The sequence below is a fragment of the Lepidochelys olivacea genome (assembly GCF_965140295.1).
Source record: "Lepidochelys olivacea isolate rLepOli2 genome assembly, chromosome: 17".
Lineage (NCBI taxonomy): Eukaryota > Metazoa > Chordata > Testudines > Cheloniidae > Lepidochelys > Lepidochelys olivacea.
The window spans coordinates 19,991,355-20,011,409 of NC_140427.1; the positions used below are offsets into that span (position 1 = coordinate 19,991,355).

General features: G+C 45.7%; 1 protein-coding gene and 1 long non-coding RNA gene across 5 annotated transcripts in view; one reads left to right on the forward strand and one right to left on the reverse strand.

Annotated features, from left to right (window-relative positions):
* Positions 1–2,857: 2,857 nt before the first annotated feature.
* Positions 2,858–10,481, reverse strand: LOC311532396. 2 transcript variants are annotated; one of them, XR_014714378.1, is made up of 6 exons: positions 10,189–10,481; positions 9,353–9,796; positions 8,694–9,236; positions 6,042–6,137; positions 5,687–5,722; positions 2,858–3,333 (listed from the first exon to the last, which is right to left on the reverse strand). It is a non-coding gene; the product is annotated as an uncharacterized lncRNA (long non-coding RNA). The 2 variants fall into 2 exon arrangements; XR_014714379.1 differs by lacking the exons at positions 8,694–9,236; positions 9,353–9,796; positions 10,189–10,481 and having other exon boundaries at positions 6,042–6,615.
* Positions 10,482–11,395: 914 nt separating this feature from the next.
* TAF15 (TATA-box binding protein associated factor 15) overlaps positions 11,396–20,055 on the forward strand; it is a 32,290-nt gene continuing 23,630 nt past the window's right edge. For all 3 annotated transcript variants that reach the window (XM_084651111.1, XM_084651112.1, XM_084651113.1), the window contains exons 1-5: positions 11,396–11,517; positions 16,673–16,712; positions 18,231–18,282; positions 18,500–18,590; positions 18,671–18,791. In XM_084651111.1, coding sequence (XP_084507237.1) covers positions 11,508–11,517; positions 16,673–16,712; positions 18,231–18,282; positions 18,500–18,590; positions 18,671–18,791 — 314 coding nt within the window. In that variant the 5' untranslated portion in view covers positions 11,396–11,507. The remainder of the gene's footprint in view (positions 11,518–16,672; positions 16,713–18,230; positions 18,283–18,499; positions 18,591–18,670; positions 18,792–20,055) is intronic.

The window sequence follows — 20,055 nt, forward strand, 5'->3', positions numbered from 1 at the left end:
GCGGAGACTCGGGCGCCACCCCGTCGGTCCCGTCTTGGCCCCGCTCCCAGGGCGCCTGGCAGGGAGTCAGTGCAGGGGGGAGCCTGGCGTTGGCTGTTATTGGACAAGAGCGAAAGCGCATTTCCTGGGCCGGCGCACGCCAAGAGTTTCCCTTAGCAAGAGACTGTGTAGAAACGGCCTCGCCGGCCTCCCCTGGGCGCCGCTCTTCGTCCTCCCCAACCCCCCTCTCGCGGCTGTTCCCCCTCTCGGCTCGCCTCTTCCTCACCCGTCCCCCACCCCTAAATCTGGACCCTCCTCTCTACCTTAGGTGGCCCCCCAGAGCTGTCGAGTCCCAACCCCGAACAGTCCTTCGGACGAAGAAAAGGGGGACTTGTGGCACCTTAGAGACTAACCAATTTATTTGAGCATGAGCTTTCGTGAGCTACACCTCACTTCATCGGATGCATACCGTGGAAACTGCAGCAGACTTTATATATACACAGAGAATATGAAACAATACCTCCTCCCACCCCACTGTCCTGCTGGTAATAGCTTATCTAAAGTGATCATCAGGTGGGCCATTTCCAGCACAAATCCAGGTTTTCTCACCCTCCACCCCCCCACACAAATTCACTCTCCTGCTGGTGATAGCCCATCCAAAGTGACAACTCTTTACACAATGTGCATGATAATAAAGTTGGGCCATTTCCTGCACAAATCCAGGTTCTCTCACCCCCACCCCCATACACACACAAACTCACTCTCCTGCTGGTAATAGCTCATCCAAAGTGACCATTCTCCCTACAATGTGCATAAGGTGGGCCATTTCCAGCACAAATCCAGGTTTTCTCACAACCCCCCCACCCCCATACACACACAAACTCACTCTCCTGCTGGTAATAGCTCTCCAAGTTTAAATCCAAGTTAAGCCTCACCGCGCCCCCGCGAGACAGGCTGGTGCCATTATCCCTCTTGTACAGAGGGGGAACTGGGACACAAAGAGACTAAGGGCTGGAAATGTGAAGGTCTTCGGCTACCTAAAGAAATAAAAAGGCGTTGCTGAGAGAGGGGAGTGGGGGAGTATGGTGGGGGAGGAGGGTGTTGAGGATGGGAACCGAGAAGGTTATAGGGTCTTGTTGGGGACACTGGGCATGGCGACTAGGTAATTCGAGGGGATGGAAGGCCACGAGTGTCGATGAAGCCCCCTCACACTTGGCCCAAGTATCCTTGTCCCCCCCCGCCTCCGCCTCGAGGCACTCGCAGCAGTTATGCTGAGGATCTGCAACAATATGTTGCAGAGTCAGACTGCCTGAAACTAAACAAGGCCAAACAGGGCAGATATGGAAGAACAATGCTGAATAAAGCAGCTTTATGTATAGTTTAACAAATGATACAAAAAACAAGGGAACTAGCTGGTAACTGGATTGGCTGGCTATGTGGATACTTAGGGCTGCTTGCCATTGAATAAGTATGCTGAAGAAAGCATGTATAAAAACCTGTGTAACTTCTTGCTCTGGGTACAGGATTTGAGATTGTAATCTTCCTGTACCTTTTTGAAGCTTCAAATAAACTTTTCTGCTTCTCCACCCCGTTGTGATTATTGGGTGAAGCACACCGGGTAGCAAACCTCCTCCCTCCCCCCACCACTGTTGCTCGCCTCTGGCACTGGGTGCCGGCAACATTCTGATCCCAAACCCAGCAAAGTCAATGGCTTTTCTATAGGGAAGTGAAGGGAGCTTGAAAATCATCACTCCTGTTGGGCCTTATGGGCCTAGGCGCTTTTGAGAATCACACCAGGTGCCTATCTGCATCTGCAAGCACCTACATACCTTTACAAATCTGGCCCTAAATGACTTGCCCAGGGTCACACAGGAAGTCTACGGCAGAGCGGGAATTGCCACCGGGTCTCCCAGGCTAACATGCTAACCACTGGACCATCCTCCATGTCTTCCTTACTAATTCCCATTCAAGATCCCTCTGCTTCCCCCTCTCACTATGGGGCTGATCTAAAGTCCATTGACTTCACTGAGTTTGGGATCAGACCCTATAACCATCTCGCTTCCCATCCTCAACAATCCTCTTCCCCCACTCTAATCCCCCCACTCCCCTCTTTCAGGCACTCCCCTTCATTTTCCTAGTGTTGGAACAATGCTCTGGAAACGTAAAGGGCTATAAGACTGCTAAGCATCATTATTATTCCTTCCTCCATCTCTCTGCTGCTCTCCCACCACCAGACCCATCAGAGAGCAGTGTCCCCTTGTTGCTGAGGCCTCCAGCATTTCAAATCACTCACAAAAAAATACGTTTAGGCGACAGTATAAATGGTGTGATTTGCAGCACAAGAGGCTGCTGCACCCCGAAGCATTAGGAATAAGCCCCTTCCCCCACTTCCTGACTCCTACCAGTTCAGTGTCCCTGCAAAATGCACTGGGCGATCGTTCTGGTCACAAGAGATGACTATATATTTCCAGGCGCTCTTTTCCGCCATGTACTCGCAGTCATTAGGGTATTCCCCAGAGAGTCTGCAATTAGTGACCCTGAATTTATGAATACTTTTTTTATACTCCTGGCCCTTTATGACATGCACTTTCCCCATAGTGCATGTGGCATCGATAACCTCCTCGCGAGCATGAATGAATGTGTTGAGTTTTTTACAGCCATCTCTAGTCATTGCGATCCGCTTGTTTCTCATTTCACTGTTACATCTGTTGTGGTCTATAGTGTCCAGTAGGGTCAAATGTTTCCGTCTGAAGGCCAGGGGGTTCTGAGCGCGAGAGATGCTGATGACAGACGTAGCAATGAATAACAGACATATCAGAGACATTCCCTTCAAAGCCATGTTGCTTAGCTGGACCTAGGTTAAAAACAAAGACACAAAGGGATGGAGACCCAAGGAAGGACTCCATAGATTTATAGATTTTAAGGCCAGACGAGGCTGTCTTTCATCTAGTCTGACCTCCTGCATTGCAGAGGCCATACAATTTCACCCAGTGATTTTTGCATCAAACATTTAACTTGTCGTTAAACTAAAAGCTTATCTTTTGGAAATCTGATCTTGATGTAAAGATCTTAAGTGATACAGAATCTACCACATCCTTTGATAACTTGCCCCAAAGGTTAATTACCCTCCGTTAAAAATGTCCACCTTTGACTTCCCACTAGCCTTAAAATGTCTCGCTGCTGCTACACCAGTGCAGCTTCACTGGCAACAGCAGGGGCAGTAGACAAGGCCGTGGCAGCCACAGGCAAGTTGACCATGGCGTTATTGAGTACTGCTGTCGGCAAAGTTCGATGATAGAGTGGCAAAATCCCCAGCACCTTGTTCACACTCAGGCTCCCATCCATCACTGCTACCTGAAATAGTAGGAAATTCCTTGGATAAAAAGCCGAGTATTGTCCTAGCTGCAGAATATTATTTGCTGAGCACCAGTGCTTGGTGCTGTACATAGGAGACAGTCTATGCTCCACGTGGCTTACAGTCTGAGACTGGCATTGCTAATACAGTATTGCTGGCCATGTTAGTGCCTAAATAGAGAGACATAATACAGAGCAAACACAGCAATGGAGGCCGGGGATTCCTAACTCATGGGGACTAGTATCTGTTAGATATTTTTCTGGCTATGTCTTTCTAAGCAGCTCAGCTTTCCAAACTGCTACAACCAGACATAACTAGAACGTCTCATAGGGGGGTTATCCATAACTCTACTGTTTTTATGTCCCCATAGTTTTTTTTTTTCTGCTGTATGACAACTTTGTTTTGCAACTGCAAATGTTTGTATAATAAACGTGTATTTAAAGGCTCTCTGCCTGATGTCTAAAGGTGTACACGTCAGATTGCTTCCTGCAGGTGTATTATATCATCATCATCATTGCAAATCTCAAAGGAACACGGCCTGCTGGCAAATCGAGCACCACCCAGATTGATCTCTGGCAAGGTGCTCTGATTGCATATTCAGTTTGTTTATGTCCATCACTGGCAATCTTCTCCCACCACCAGGGCTGGGCTAAGTGTTAATTGCAGAACTGCCTGTGTCCTAAGCAGGGGAGCATTTATTAGTAGGGCTTCTGATTTTCAGACTTAACCGATAAACACCCCCATGCTAGATATACTGTATATGAAATCAGTGTTTATCCAATAAACACCAGAAATGGTTACTCAATGTGTGTTGACTTCACTCCTTTCCCCACCATGCAGTTTGTTTATACAGGTGAAGTCTCTGCTCCCTGGCTTGTATCTAATGGCTTGTCTACACAGAGCAGTAATGTGGACTACAGGGGTGTGATTTCCAAAGTGCACTGACATGTTGTGTATTAATTGGTCCATTTAGACTCTGCTGGTGCATACTAAAGGTTCCCTAGTGTACTTTAACCTTGTGCTATTTGAAACACTACTACGCATATATCCAAAAAGAAAGCCCTTAACTAAAATGCAGCCACCTCCAGCCTGAAGCATGGTAGCTACTTCACAGTGCACAACTCTATACAATGTACACAAGTCAAACCGCAGGGAGCAATTTAGGCCTCCATCCTGCAAAGGCTTAGGTCTGTCCTTAGCTGTTATGCACTCTGATGTGTTCCATCAACATCAGTGAGATTATTCACAGCATACAAAGTTAAGCACATGCATTTATCTTTGGAGCCTTAGGTTGGCAGTTTGGGATTATCTGAGCTGGAACTTGGCCATGGACACCCCTGTTCTTGTGACAAGTGAAACAGGATCTATGAAACGAGCACATATCCAGGACCTCTGTGTTGTATGAAAGTTAAAAGGATAATTGCTCTCACATTTAAATGGAATTTAGCTGAAAGAAATACAGTATATAACTTCCCAGGATACAATGTTTAGCAGGAAAAGGTAGAAATGGTTTGAACTATTTTAGACTTTTAGAGCCTGTCGGGCGAGATGAGCGGAGCATGGGGAACAGATTTTCAGAAGTTTCAAATTACTTTCTTCGTCTTCGTCTTCTTCTTCTTCAAAATTAGCTTTAAAATAAAGCAATTTTAGCTTTGGCACCTAGGGGCCAGACAGCATCAATGACTCAGGCCTCCTGAGTCTGTTCTATTTGCTAGAAGCACCTGGGGTTGTTTAAAGAGCAAAGACATGTAACTGACTGTGCGCCTGTATCCGAATTAGAACTCTTTTGCCCCGGTAACAGTGCAGGATTCTCTGACGGGTGCAGGGATTCTGAGTGGTGCTGGAGAGAGCTGTCTGAGAACTCCATAAGCTGCTGATTTTGATCTCTATCATCCTGCTGCTGGCTGCCGAGTGCTGTGTAAAATCTGGTCCTTACTTAGGTGCCTAAATGGGAGCTGAGCAGTTTGGAAAATCTGGCCCAATCCCAAGAGCATGTCACATGGAGAACTTCCAACGGACATGGACAATTCTTTGGGTAGAGTGCTTTGGTCCCAGCTTTACATAGTAAGGCTGGGAGCACAGAAGAAAATGCAGTTCACTGAGGGGAGAGAAAGTTGTCCAGACAGAGAGACAACACAAACCTCACTTTAATTAAATATTCTAGTCACTGCTTGTTCTACAGAAATGCTTTCACTTCCTTCTGGGCTGCGGCCATAGGATCTGCCTCCTGCTATGCCTCGAAGGAAAGAAACAACCCAACTTGTTTACCAGTCTCCTCAATCAGATCTGCTGCAATCAGAAAACTCTTTTCTTTCTCCATTTAAAAAACAGACAGAAACTCAAGTTACTTACAAGTTACGTTGTTCTTCTCCAGCTGTTGAGGGTGATCTGAAATAACAAACACATTAAGGTTTAAAAGAAAATTGTACAAACGGCTTATTTTTCCTCCAACTCATTATTTTTGAACTTGCTTTTATTTTGCTCTAGTCTTACATAGTCTTAAACTAAATCTTTGAAGTATTTTGAAGAGATCTAATCCTTAAGTTAATATATTCATAGTGATTTAAAAGAAATCAGAAACCCTTATTCCCAGTGGAGTGGGGTTTGCACTCTGAATCAATATTGTCCTAACCTTTAATTTATTAAAGATACAGATTGGGTACAGACTAAACTTCTTTGCTCAGTTTTTCTTTTAAAGTTCTCTTACCAGCTTTGAAATGGGACTTGAAATGGATTGACAGGCTTTTGTCTGTAGCGTCACACAAGCTTCTGCATCCTCTGCTGAAATGCTGTTTTGTAACTTCTGTGAGCAAAGTGAGTCAGTTAATTGGCACAGATATTCCTGTGCCCTCCGCTACAGAAGTATACTAAAAGGACTATATTTTCTCTTTCTCCAGCCGTGGAAGAACGCTACTCTTCCAAAGCTTTCATGAATCAGATCCTTGGTCCTTTTTATAGTTCACCCATTTAAAGTGCACTTTGGGAGGGACAGGAAGGGAATATAAAGTTAAATCTATGGTTAGAGGGATTTCCCTCAACCCTCCAACTTCCCTGGTTCTTGTCACGCAGACAGCAAGCAGCAAAAGACCAGAAGTCCAAAGTGCAGACAATGAGATCTTTATTGGGGTTAGTTTCCAAGCAAGCATGTTCTGAAGCCCTTCACACCAGTTGGGCTTATGTCTATATGCTGATAGAGTCTGTTCCCCAGTGTCGCCCTTCCCAGCTCTAATAGGGCAGAGCATTTACCCCGCCCATATCGCCCTTTCCAGCTCTGACGCCACAGAGCCTTGCCTATGTCCCTGTTCCCATTCCTGTTCCCCCGCCCCCTTAGCAAACATGATTCCAATTTCCCTTCCCTTCCACTTCCTGTTTGACCCCAGTTTATATAGTAATATTCTCAGCTATAACTTAACCAATCATTTTACTGAAATCTATCTAACCAGTCCTAACATATTGTAACATAATTCTCTAACCAATTATATCCCACTACCCTAATTAACTTACACCTAGCGAAATTAATTATACATTAGACAGAAATAATTAGAGAACCAGACAGATTAACAATAGAAAAATGGGGGCCATAAAGATAAAATATACAGAAATGAGGGTTTCACAACCACAACCATTGATAAGTGATTTCTTGCCAGACATAGGGTGACCAGATAGCAACTGTGAAAAAACAGGACAGGGGGTGGGGGTAATAGGTGCCTATATAAGAAAAAGTCCCCAAAAAACTGGACTGTCCCTTTAAAAACGGGACATCTGGTCACCCTAGCCAGACAGGATGCTATCAAATGAAGTTTTCTTTAACCATCTTTATCTGGTGGTGATGGGCACGATCAGGATTGTATTCCTAAGAGCCCAATACCACCTTATTTCAATGTGACTGGTTTGGGATGTAACCGTGCCCCTGCTGCTTAGCCAAAGGCCTTAGCCTAAGAACAAGGCCCCAGACTCTCCTAGTGAGAGAAGGCCCTTACACAGGCAGACTGCGATTTTGATTCTTTGTTTTATAGCGCTGTAACTAGCTAAGTGATAAAAATACACCTAAGTTCTTAAAGTATAGGCCTTTACAGGCAGGCCTGAATATCTGTATTCTAACATCTACAAAGATCAATCTAGGACCAAGAATCCAGATCCAATTTATAATATACAAATAGAGCAATGGCCACATTTTGACCCAGCCTTAATTGGACTTTCATTTCTTTGCCCACAAGTTTGCAAGTGCAAACTACTCAAAGAGAAGTTATCAATGGTTCACTGTCAAACTGGGGGGATGTATCTAATGGGGTCATGCAAGGATCTGTCCTGAGGCCGGTACTATTCAATATTTTCATTAATGACTTGGATAATGGAGTGGAGGGTATGCTTATAAAATTTGCAGGTGACACCAAGCTGGGAGGGGTTGCAAGCACTTTGGAGGACAGTGTTAGAATTCAAACCAACCTTGACAAATTGGAGAATTGGTCTGAAATAAAGAAGATGCAATTCAATAAAGACAAGCGCAAAATACTGTACGTTGCGGGGAAAAAGCAAATGCACAACTACAAAATGGGGAATAACTGGCTAGACGTAGTACTGCTGAAAAGGACCTGGGGCTGGATCACAAATGGAACAAGAGTCAACAGTGTGATGCAGTTGTAAAAAAGGCTAATATCATTCCCGGGTGTATTAATAGGAGTGTCATTTAAGACCTGGGAAGTAACTATCCCACTCTACTCAACACTGATGTGGCCTCAGCTGGAGGACTGTATCCACTTCTGGATGTCGCTTTAAGAAAAGATGTGAACAAATTGGAGAGTCCAGAGGAGAACAACAAAAATGAAAAAAGGTTTTGAAAACCTGACCTATGAGGAATGGTTTTAAAAACTGGCCATGTTTAGTTTTGAGAAAAGAAGACTGGGGGGACCTAAAAACAGTCTGCAAATACATTAGGGGCATGTTAAGAGGATGGTGATCAATTATTCTCCATGTCCACTGGAGGTCGGAGAAGAGGTAATGGGTTTAATCTGCAGCAAGGGAGATTTAGGTTAGATTTGGTGGGGGGGCGGGGGGGAGGGTTGGAAATTAACCATAAGGGTAGCTAGGCTCTGGAAGAGGCTTCCTATGGGGGGTGTGGAATCCGAGTTATTGGAGGATTCTAAGAACAGGTTGGACAAACACCTGTCAAGGATGGTCTAGGACCCTGCCCCAGTGCAAAGGGCTGAACTAGATGAGCTCTCAAGGCCCCTTCCAGCCCTGCATTGCTGTGATTCTAAACATCACTAGCTGAGGCTCCTGGGCAGTCCCAGGGGGAGCCTGGAGGTCCCAAAGGCCTGGATTGCCACAGGATGGTGCTACACTCCATGCACGCCCATACCTGCAGGTTAGTGCAGTCAGCTACCCCTTCCCCAGGATAGAGTCTTAAGCCTGGTCTACACCACAAAGCTGGGTCGACATTTGCTGCGTTAAGTCGAGTTAATAATGTATGTGTCTACACTTCCGAGTCGCTTCCGCCGACCTACAGGGCTTGTAGAGTTGACTTCTGTACTCCACCTCTGCGTGAGGCGTAGTGCTTCAGTTGACATCCATACATTGACATGGGGATAGTGTAGACACTGTGCTGTGTAATTCGAATCAAGTGGCCTCCAGGAGGTGTCCCACAGTGCTCCACTGTGACCACTCTGGAGACCACTTTCAATTCCACTGCACTTCAGCCAGGTACACAGGAAACAGCCGACCCCCTGTTAACGCCCCGGGAACTTTTGAACTTTCATGTCCTGTTTGATCAGTGTGGAGAGCTCAACAGCACAGCTGACCATGGATGCTCAAGGCCACAAACATCTCCAGCATGGAGCACCCAGGAGGTGGTGGATCTTATTGCTGCGTGGGGAGAAGAGTCTATGCAGGCAGAGTTCCGATCCTGCAGAAAAAACACGAACATTTATGCCAAAATCGCGCAGGGCATGGGGGAGAAGGGCTACACCAGGGACACACAGCAGTGCCACGTGACAATAAAGAAGCTTTCGGCAAGCGTACCAGAAGACTGAACAGTTGCTCTGGTTCTGAGCCACAGATATGTGGCTTCTATGAGGAGCTGCATGCGATTCTAGGTGGCAACCCCGCCACTATGCTCCGTGTATACCTCCCAGGGGCCCCAGGCGACCTCGGGCAACAAGGAGGAGGACATTGTTGGTGAGGAACAGCAGGAGGAGGAGGAGAATGCGTGTCAGGCAAGCAGAGGATCCATTTTCCCCAACATCCAAGAACTTTTTTTTAACTCTGGAGCCCATCCCCTCACAGGAGCAATTGTCGGCGGAGTGTGATGCCGGGGATACATGCTCTCATTTTTATTAACTCTTCTGGCATCATTGCGGCGCGCAGCATTGCAGCATAAGGACCAGATCTGTACCCAGACGCTTGCAGCATCTGCTCCCTTTCCACATCTGTTACCCTCAGGAGAGTGATACTGCATACGGTCACCTAGGGGAAATGAGGGGAGGTTTTAAATGCTAGTCCGTAAACCGCAATCAATTCAATAAATAATCCACCCGTTTGCTGAATTATGGGTCACACAACCACACTTTCCTGAGCGTGCCCTGGTCGTGGTTGGAAGGGATCACCCCATATTGCAGCCAGCATTTTAAAAAACCAGGGGCGACACTTCCTGTTCGTCTCCCTTCAATCCCAACCAGGTGCTGCTTCTGTAACAATCAAACTATTTGCGGGGCTTTATGCCGGTGCCTGTCCTCAAGCACCATCCCGGTTTCTATGGGAAAGGGGGCTGTGCTGAGGTTGGAACCATTGATCCCAAGGATGTCTTAACAAAAGCCGCTGCACAGGATCTCCCGTCCCTGCCTCGTGGCCTCACTTACCATGGTTGCAGCAACAAACTGACTCTTGCAGTAGCCAGGGGTTCTGCTTACGTTGTGGCTTGCAGGGAAATGCACTGAGCATGGGCAGTGGGTATCATAGGCAAGGGGAGGCTGTGCCGCCCCAAACAGCCTACCGTGGCCCTGCCCCCAGGCCAGCGTGCCTCCTGCGGGGACTCGGGGCCGTTGGTGCTGGGCCGCGTTGCCTGCCTGGTGTTCCGGGGCTGGCCACCCGAGCACCAGGACTGGGGGCCACCCGGAGCCCCGGGGCTGGTGGCGCAGTGACCGTGGTGCCTGGCCACCTGAGCACCAGGGCTGGGGGCGTAACGACTGTGCCGCCCAGCTGCCTGAGCCCCAGGGCTGGGGACCACCTAGGGCTGGGGGGGGCGCGGCGAGGGGGATCAGGGATGGGGCAGGGGTGTGGGAGGGGCTCAGCGGTGCTGGCTCTGGGCGGCGCTTACCTCAAGCAGCTCCCAGAAGCAGTGGCATGTCCCTCCTCCGGCTCCCACGCGGAGGTGTGGCGAGGCGGCCGTGCGCGCTGCCCCCGCAGCTCCCACTGGCTGCAGTTCCCGGCCAATGGGAGCTGCAGAACTGGGACGTATAGGAGCTGGAGGGGGGACATGCCATTGCTTCCGGGAGCTGCACGGAACCAGGGCAGGCAGGGAGCCTGCCTTAGCCCCGCTGCGCCACCAACCAGACTTTCAACGGTCAGCGGTGCCGATCAGCAGGACTGGCCAGGGTCTCTTTTGGACCGGGCGTTTCGGTCAAAAACCAGACACCTGGCAACCCTAGACGTAGGAAACAAGGGGTGCGAAAAAGGCTTGGTTTGTTTGCCGTTTATTTCAGGGAGGGAGGGAGGGCGGTGGGTGCATCGTGGCAGGCTAATGCCATGTTCCATTTCCACCTGTGCAAACGTTTTGGTCTCATGGGGCATTGCAAGCCCAACCCAACCTGGCACTTGGCTCCGGGCACTGTGGGCTACCTAGGGAGGATGCACTCTGCCGACGCAACGAGCATAATGGGGACGTGCAAAATCGACTTGCTTCCATCGGAGGCTCGATGTCGACTTAACTAAAATCGACCTAATGCTGTAGCGTGGAGTGGTAGAATCCGCGCCCCCCTCCTTTGCACAGTGGTAGAGTTCCACCAACCCTCGCCCCCTCCGAACGGCAACTACTTGGTACGTTCCCCATCCCCCCCCCCCAGTGCAGCCGGGTGGTAGGCGCTGCGCTCGCGGATTGGCAGCGCGGGCCCGCAGTCGGCGCGAGGGTTGTTCGGGCCTCGGCCTCCTTCCCTCTCGCGCCCCGGCAGCGGCGGCCGGGATGGCTTCCGGTAAGCGCCTCGCTCCGCGGGGGCGGGCCTGGCCGCCGCCAGGTTGGACTCGCCGCCCCCCGGGGCCTCATCTTCCCCCCTGGGAAGCCTTGGGGCAGCCCCGCCCCTCCGTGGGGGCCGCGTTGGGGGCAGCCCCCCCTGCGTCCTCCCCGTTGGGGGCAGCCCTACCCCCCTGCGTCGGGGAGAGGGGTTTGCCTCTCCCCTGGGGGCAGCCCCGCCCCCACCCCCCTGCGCCTACTCCCCTGGGGCAGCCCCGCCCCCACCCCCCCGCGTCCTCCCCTCTGGGGGCAGCGTTGGGGGCAGCCCCGCCCCCACCCCCCTGCGTCCTCCCCTCTGGGGGCAGCGTTGGGGGCAGCCCCGCCCCCACCCCCCTGCGTCCTCCCCTCTGGGGGCAGCGTTGGGGGCAGCCCCCCTGCGTCCTCCCCTCTGGGGGCAGCGTTGGGGGTAGCCCCACCCCCACCCCCCCGCGTCCTCCCCGTTGGGGGCAGCCCTACCCCCCTGCGTCGGGGAGAGGGGTTTGCCTCTCCCCTGGAGGCAGCGTTGGGGGCAGCCCCGCCCCCACCCCCCTGCGTCGTCCCCTCTGGGGGCAGCGTTGGGGGCAGCCCCGACCCCTCCTCCTGCGCCTCCCCCCTGGGGGCAGCGTTGGGGGCAGCCCTACCCCCCTGCGTCGGGGAGGGGGGGTTGCCTCTCTTCTCTCTAGGGAGTGTGGACATGGGGCGGCTCCCTGACTCATGGGGGCTCCTGTCTCCCATTCAGTGGGTGGGTGCCCCCGTGGTGGTGAGCAGGGGCCCCCTTATGTGCCGTCGCTGGACTAGGGCCCTGGGCACCCTTTGGGGGGTGATAGCGCAGCCCTGGAAGGTATATGTCCCCGTCAGTGGCCGTGAGGGTGTCCCTGGGGGTTGTATGGTTCCTGGCACCCACTGGAACAGGGTGGAAATGGCTCCTGCTTCTAGCTCTGATTGCGGCTGGGTGACCCTGGCATCTCGCTTTCCGTAGGTCTGCGGGCCTGCAGCCACCACATAGCCCAAGGGTCTGTTGCCTTTTCCTTGCCCCCAGCAGAAAGTTGAGAGAGGGGCCTTTATACCCTACATGGCGTGATATACAAAGAGCACCTGCCTCCACGTGGTGAGGCTCTTTGTAGATGGGGTGGGGAGTAGAGGCTGTGCTGTCACAGCATTAACTGGCCCATAGTCTCCATGGGGCTTCCTTGAGAACACACCAGTCCCTTTGCATCTGTCAGCGCGCAAATGTCTTTGACTTCTGGTACTGATCTCTTGGGAAAGTGTCCTGTCGTCACAGGATCCATGGTACCTAGAATGGATTGTAGATGGAGGGTTGTGGGGGTGGGGAGACAATGTGAAAATAACATTGCTGTTTCTGCTTGTTTATAAAAATCAACCCTATTTTAAGCTCTGCAGCAATAGCAGCTGAGGGAGAAGATAGAAGTCCTGTTGCAGGTGCTTCCGAGGGTCAGCCTTACTTTGTCAGGGTTGAGCTGTTACAGTGCTGTCTCAGGCTGTGACATTTTGGATGACAGAATGGCTAAGAAAGGCATGAGATGTTCAGTGTCTTGTGGAAAGGCACAGAGGACAGTCTTTCACCATAAAGAAAAGATTTCAAAAGCGGCCTAAAAATTGAGAATGAGATTGGTCTCAGGAGATTTGGCAGCAAAATTGTAGCAGTTTTCTTCTCACACCCCAAAAGGTTTAGCAGCTTGGAATTTGAGAATAGGCTTTTCCATTTTTTCCTGCGTTACTCAAACTCACGATTCTTCATATAAAAAGATAAAATTTAGAGGCAGAGATGTCTCATGCTAATAATTCAAGTAACTTGAATTCAAGGAAAACTGCTGAGGAAGCTGCTTTATTGATAGGCACTGCCTGTGTCCCAGCCAAAGCCCCTGGGGACTTCTTACAGGTTTTTTAAAAATAGCATATACAGTAACTCCCAAAATAACCATCTAAACTCTCCAAAAATACTCAAAAATATTAGTGCCTATCAAAGTAAACCACATAACTGATTAGTCTACAAATTTCATAAGTTTATGGAGGATAGGTCCATCAGTGGTTATTAGCCCAGACAGTCAGGGACACAATCCTGTGCTCCAGGTGTCCCTAAAACCTCTGACTGCCAGAAGCTGCGACTGGATCAGAGGAGATGGACCATTCAAACTTTCTCTGTTCTGTTCATTCCCTCTGAAGCCTCTGACACCAGCCACTATCAGAGAGAGGATACGGGGCTAGATGGACCATTGGTCTGACCCAGTATATCTATTTCTATTCAGTGTAAAAAAGGACACTCAAAACATTAGAAAAAGTATACAAAAATACTTTTCTTTTTTTTAAAAATGTATTCTCTTATCTTACATACTCCTTGTCCAGTTACCCTCAGTCTTTTTGGAAAAGTCCCACTTTTGCAGAAGCTCACAAGTGAAAAATTAGGAGGATAAAAGACAAGTTAATAACTTAAAGCTGGCTACGTTCTTAACTGATATGGTACTCTTTGGTTCAGTGCTTCAATTCATTTTGAAACTGATATCTCATGAAAGCTGTTAGACATTCAGGTTAAAAATTTATTAAAAATACCCTTACCTGTTTAATATTAACCTCTATTAAATCATTAAAACTAAAAAATCTTAAAATTGAATTAATCTTCACCTTTATGGTGATTGTTTCCCTTTTGCATTTGTCAGCTTGGACAAGAAAAGAAACATGCGAATTTCACTCTGTTTTAGGTCACAGTTTCAGAGAGGTAGTCATGTTAGTCTGTATCAGCAAAAACAACAAGGAGTCCTTGTGGCACCTTAGAGACTAACAAATTTATTTGGGCATAAGCTTTCATGGGCTATAACCCACTTTATCAGATGCATGGAGTGGAAAATACAGTAGGCAGGTATAAATATGCAGCATGTGAAAAGATGGGAGTTGCCTTACCAAGTGTGGGGGTCAGTGCTAATGAGGCCAATTCAATTAGGGTGGATGTGGCCCATTCACAACAGTTGACAAGAAGGTGTGAGTATCAACAGAGGGAAAAGTATTTTTTGTAGTGACCCAGCCACTCCCAGTCTTTATTCAGGCCTAATTCGATAGTGTCAAAACTTGACAAAGTTAATAGTGGACTGTGAAAGTAGGCCTGGCTGTGTAGGGCGATATAAATAGTTGTTGTTTTTTTAATATACACAGAAACCATAGTTATGTTCTAATTTTTCATCTCTGGAGACTTAAATTTGGGTTGGATTGCAGGTGAATTGAGGAAGTACTTAAAAAAAGTAATTACACAAATTATTAGAATTTTGGTTGTGACTGGTAGTGTAGTTTCTAAAGGGACCAAAGTTGGCATGGCAATGGGTAAGTGACTACTGGAACATATGTAGATGACTTGTAAAGTTCAGTCTCTAACTCCGTGGTGGGCAGCCTGTGGGCTGCATGCGGCCCATCAAGGTAATCTGATTGCGGGTGGCAAGACATTTTGCTGACGTTGACCGCGCGCAGGCACAGCCCACCGCAGCTCCCGATGACCGTAGTCACCATTGACCACCACTGCTCTAACAGATACCATTTCACCAGGTCTATGAAGAGTTTTTGACATTTACACATTGTAAATGGTATCAGCCATTAAAATGTAAAAAGCCAAGGAAATCCACCTTTATCTTTATTTGAGCTCATGCTCAAATAAATTGGTTAGTCTCTAAGGTGCCACAAGTACTCCTTTTCTTTTTGCCACCTTTATCCGTAACTGTTGTAGAGGAACATGGTAGGCCTAATCTATCAGGGAAAGGCAATTCACACTTCAGAATATTAAATCCCTGATACCTAGGCAATGGGCATGCTCACCCTAATGTTGCTCTCTGATAGCTTTTAAAGTCTAGATTCGTAGACCTGATGTGGTAATAGTATATTCTGGGGAGCTTCAGGTGCAGATTTTGCTGCTCAGGATCCTTACTAAGATGTCTTACAAAGTACAGGTTTAACTTGATCTTAATTACTGTGGTTCTGAGAAATTTTTTTCCCTCAAAAGCCACATTCTTTTAATGTACTTGTGTTGTCTGAATCTGTTTGCCTGCTATCAGAAAGATTCCATCATTTGTAAGTAGAGTAGTAAAGTCTTGACCTTTGTTCGGACAACTTGCATCCTTTGTAAATGAACAACCAAAACTGGGGTTTCTGTCTGGCTTGTGCTGGTGATTATAATTTTTCTGCCACTGCCAAAAGGCAGGGAAATGTCATGGGGGAAGGTGCGGGGGTCTTTCTTTCCACTAATGCTCCCCCAAATTCCACGTTACCCTCTGCTCCTTTGCCAAGAAAAGCTCTCTAACCTAACCCATTGTCTTAAAATGGACATCAGATAAAACTGACAGATTTGGCTTTGTCTGTTTACTTTATTTTAAGATGTTTATGATGTATTCTTAATTGATAATGGTATTTCGTTCTCTAGCCATCAGAGGGTGCCTGTTCATTAGTCATGTGATCCTTGAGACTTAAAGTGGTGTCAAAGTAAATCTATATTTCAAAACGCAAGATGAAAGTAGTTACAAGTGCTGCACTTGCCTGAGTCCCACTATTAGTTCTGCTGTTTTACAAACAGAGATTAAAAAATGATTTTCTCTCACCTGTTTTCTCTTGGAGACCAAAGGGGAAACAGGCTGACTATAAAACAAAAATACTAAACTGATAAATACTGTCCAATGCACAAAATAACCCGAGAAAATATTTTTTTTCTCTGTTTCATTTACAATAATTTTAGGAGCTACTTCTGAAAGTAATAGATAAAAGATTTTCAAAGAAATGTCTTTGTTTTTAAACTTGATGTCCTTTAATGACTTCAGTTTGACACATTACTGTTTTGGTGACTGTCCATTTTGACTACTCTAAAAACTGTGTAATAAACATATCATGCATTCATAGGTTGACTTTTTTTATGTAAAACTCATTTCTTTGAATTCATTGAAAATCTGTAAATGACTTAGAAGAAATTCTGGATTAACCGTTAACTTCTGCCTTTGGTTCTTACCATCTTAACTCTATTTACAAGACTTTTTCTTGTCAGTCTTTACCTAGGTGCTCTAGAATTGAGGTCTCATTTGGGTGAATCAGAAGCGCTCCGTGCTTCTTACTAAAATACCTTCTTTTTTTTTCTTGTTTTTTTTTTAAAATAGATTCTGGAAGTTACAGTCAATCTGGGGGCCAGCAGCAGAGGTATGTATGACATAACATATGAAGTACTTTTGAAAGTGTGTGTGGATGATGCCATAAATATACACAAGTATTTTTTTCTTTTTGTTACTTTCTTAAGGTGTTTGTGGGGTAGTCAGAGATATGGTAAGTAGTAAGACTTTGAGCAAAATAGGTAGTCAGAAGTGTCAAGTAAAATAAATGTTCTTCCCAAAACTAGTTGAAAGAAGTTAAAACCTACCTTTGTGCTCCCTGAAATTGATAAATTCATAGCTAAGAATGTTTAAAAGCTGATTCATAAAATAGCCACAGGTGTTTTCCATGTGACAATCTATCCCATGCATTTTAAATATACAGGGCTGCTTCACAATCTCTTGTATGTGTTTTGTTATTGGACAAGTGGCTCTTAAGCTCTTTTGTTCCCAGAATGCCTCTTCTAACCAATTGTAGGGATTTGTCTCTCTGCTGCACATAGAATGTAAATACAGTAGCTGGTTTGTGTGTTATAACTCTAAAACCCCAGTTCTACAATTGGATCTACACAGGCAGACCTTTATGCCCATACATAGTTCCAGTGAATTTGCTGGGGCTCTCCCCATGGAGATCAAATAGCAGGATATAGGTGTAAATCTGGTTTTCACCATGAGAAACTGATGTTTAAAAGTGTTGTATTGAAATAGGAAAAATGGACTACAACTGGGTTTATGCACATTTGCAGAAATTACATTAATTCTGGAATCTAGGCAGTATTACAATAATCTGAATTGTGAGAAAGATATTATCGATAATAGTATTCCTTCACAAAAGTATTCAAATCCTGGATACACCTGACTGTTTTAGTGAAAGTGTCTACAGTACGTGTGTGTACATTAACACATGGTTAAATAGGTCATAGCAATGTATGTTATACACAGCTGAACAGTACCTTATTTTAGTGCATAACTTGTCTGTGAAGTTCATGATGGATTCAGTAAAATGGGACAATATCAAGTAAATATAGTCTGAAGCTGGTGCAGTTTTTCATGAGGATGAACTACAATATTGTTAGACTCCTCAGCAAATTATCAGAGGAATAGTAATTGATTAAAAGGCAACTGACTTAAAATCTGTTAGTATGCTTTTTGTGTTTTTGTATTTGACCTTTTTAAGTGTTCTTTAATTTTGAATAATTTGGGTTCATATAAGATTCATTTTCATTATAGGATATTCTGGAAAATTACAATAAGGCTCAGCTCCTATATCCTAAAATCTATACTTGAAACAGAATCTGAGTTTAAATTCTCCAGCTTTTGTCTACCAAATCTTTCATCTTAGTCATCCATTATTTTATCTCTGCATTTCTAATCTGCTTATCACTGTAGGCACATAGGTTAAATACATAAAAAGACAAATATTTAAATTAGAAATATTCCCAAATCACAGTAAGTACAAGAAACTTGCAGTTTACATAGCATAGTTTACTATATACTTTTCCTTATACTGTGTATTTTATTTTATCTAATACTTGATACAAGTTTACTTAAAAAATTCTATATTTTACAGCTATTCATCATATGGCAGTCAAGGCAATCAAAATTATGGACAGGCACCACAGGTAGGTTGAAATACAATTTGTGCTTCTTAATTTTTTTTTTTTTTTCCCCCGAGTAAGAGATGATTGTTTTGTTGACTTGTCTGCATTAAGAAATAGCCCAATTTCAGTCATCAGTGGAATAGAGCTGCACTGATGCAGGCCCCCGGTCTAGACAAGGAAAGACATTATTTCCTCTAGTGGATCTGACCTCTGCTTGAAATCTTTCTCTAAATTACAGGGTTATTCTGGCTATGGGCAGAGTGGGGAGAGTTCCTCTTATGGACAGAACTATGGAAGTTATCAAGGAAACTATGGACAAAGTCAAACAGGTTGGCTAGCTTGCTGAATTTCCTGTCTAGTAAATATTCATGGTTTGATTACATAAAAAATTCTCCTGTTCAATTTTCAGGTTATGGACAAGCTTCACAACAAGGATATGGCAGAGGATCTGGTTATGAAAATAAGAATCAGAGCTCATATGGCCAACAGTCTTATGGCAATCAGGAGCAACAAAAAGAATCATCTGGAGGGTAAGGAAATAAAGTTAACCATGTAAGTTTCAAGCACTGTCTGCCATAGATACCTTGTTAAGTAGCTATATTTGGAAACTTATTAGAGCAATCTTTAAGAACATCCTCCAACTCCCAGCTCTGGAAGCTTTTAAATGGAAATGTAATTTTCTGATAAATGGGTTAAACAGTCATACTAGCAATTGTCTGGTCTTCTAACGATTCTCTGTCCTGATATTTGTGGCTTCCTTATTGCTTATATTGTTGACACCATGGATAGTGTTTAATTTAAACTAAAGATTATTTACCAATACAATATGATCTAAATACTCTACATAGAACATCAATAGACATTTGAGGTATTTGACTTTCTTAAAGGCTGCCTACTTTCACTGTAAAATACTTTGCACGACTCCTCTGGAGAGGAGCTGGAAGGTGTCACTAATCTTATAGTCACAGATACAAATGCTTGATTATACAGAATTGTATGTAAACCAATTCAGTGCCAGGACACTGTAGGACAATCTAGATATTTGACAACTGAAGACTTTAAATACCAATTGCCTGCTGTTTTTCCCTGTTCAGGCGGCTTGATTTAGGAATAAGGGAGGGAAAGCAGACTGCAGTAGGGGTCTGATGTTTGTCTCAACAGCAGGAAGCTTTAGCAATCATGAAGTGGATAAAGACCATCTTTTTGTTGTGGTTTAACTACTGTTTATTTACAAAAAGAAAAGGAGGACTTGTGGCACCTTAGAGACTAACCAATTTATTAGAGCATAAGCTTTCGTGAGCTACAGCTCACTTCCTCAGATGCATATCGTGGAAACTGCAGCAGGCTTTATATATACACAGAGAATATGAAACAATACCTATTCCCACCCCACTGTCCTGCTGGTAATAGCTTATCTATTACCAGCAGGACAGTGGGGTGGGAATAGGTATTGTTTCATATTCTCTGTGTATATATAAAGCCTGCTGCAGTTTCCACGATATGCATCTGAGGAAGTGAGCTGTAGCTCACGAAAGCTTATGCTCTAATAAATTGGTTAGTCTCTAAGGTGCCACAAGTCCTCCTTTTCTTTTTGCGAATATATACTGTTTATTTAGGAAGTTTTAACAGGTTTACAAATCTTTCACATGTAAATATCAGAAACAAAACCATTAAAGCTGACCTTTTTGTTTAAGGAGACACTATACAAATAATATACTCCTTAGAGCTCTCTGGTTACCAGGGTGTTGCCATATTACAGTGAGCATCATAACACCATTCAAGCCTGCTTGAACA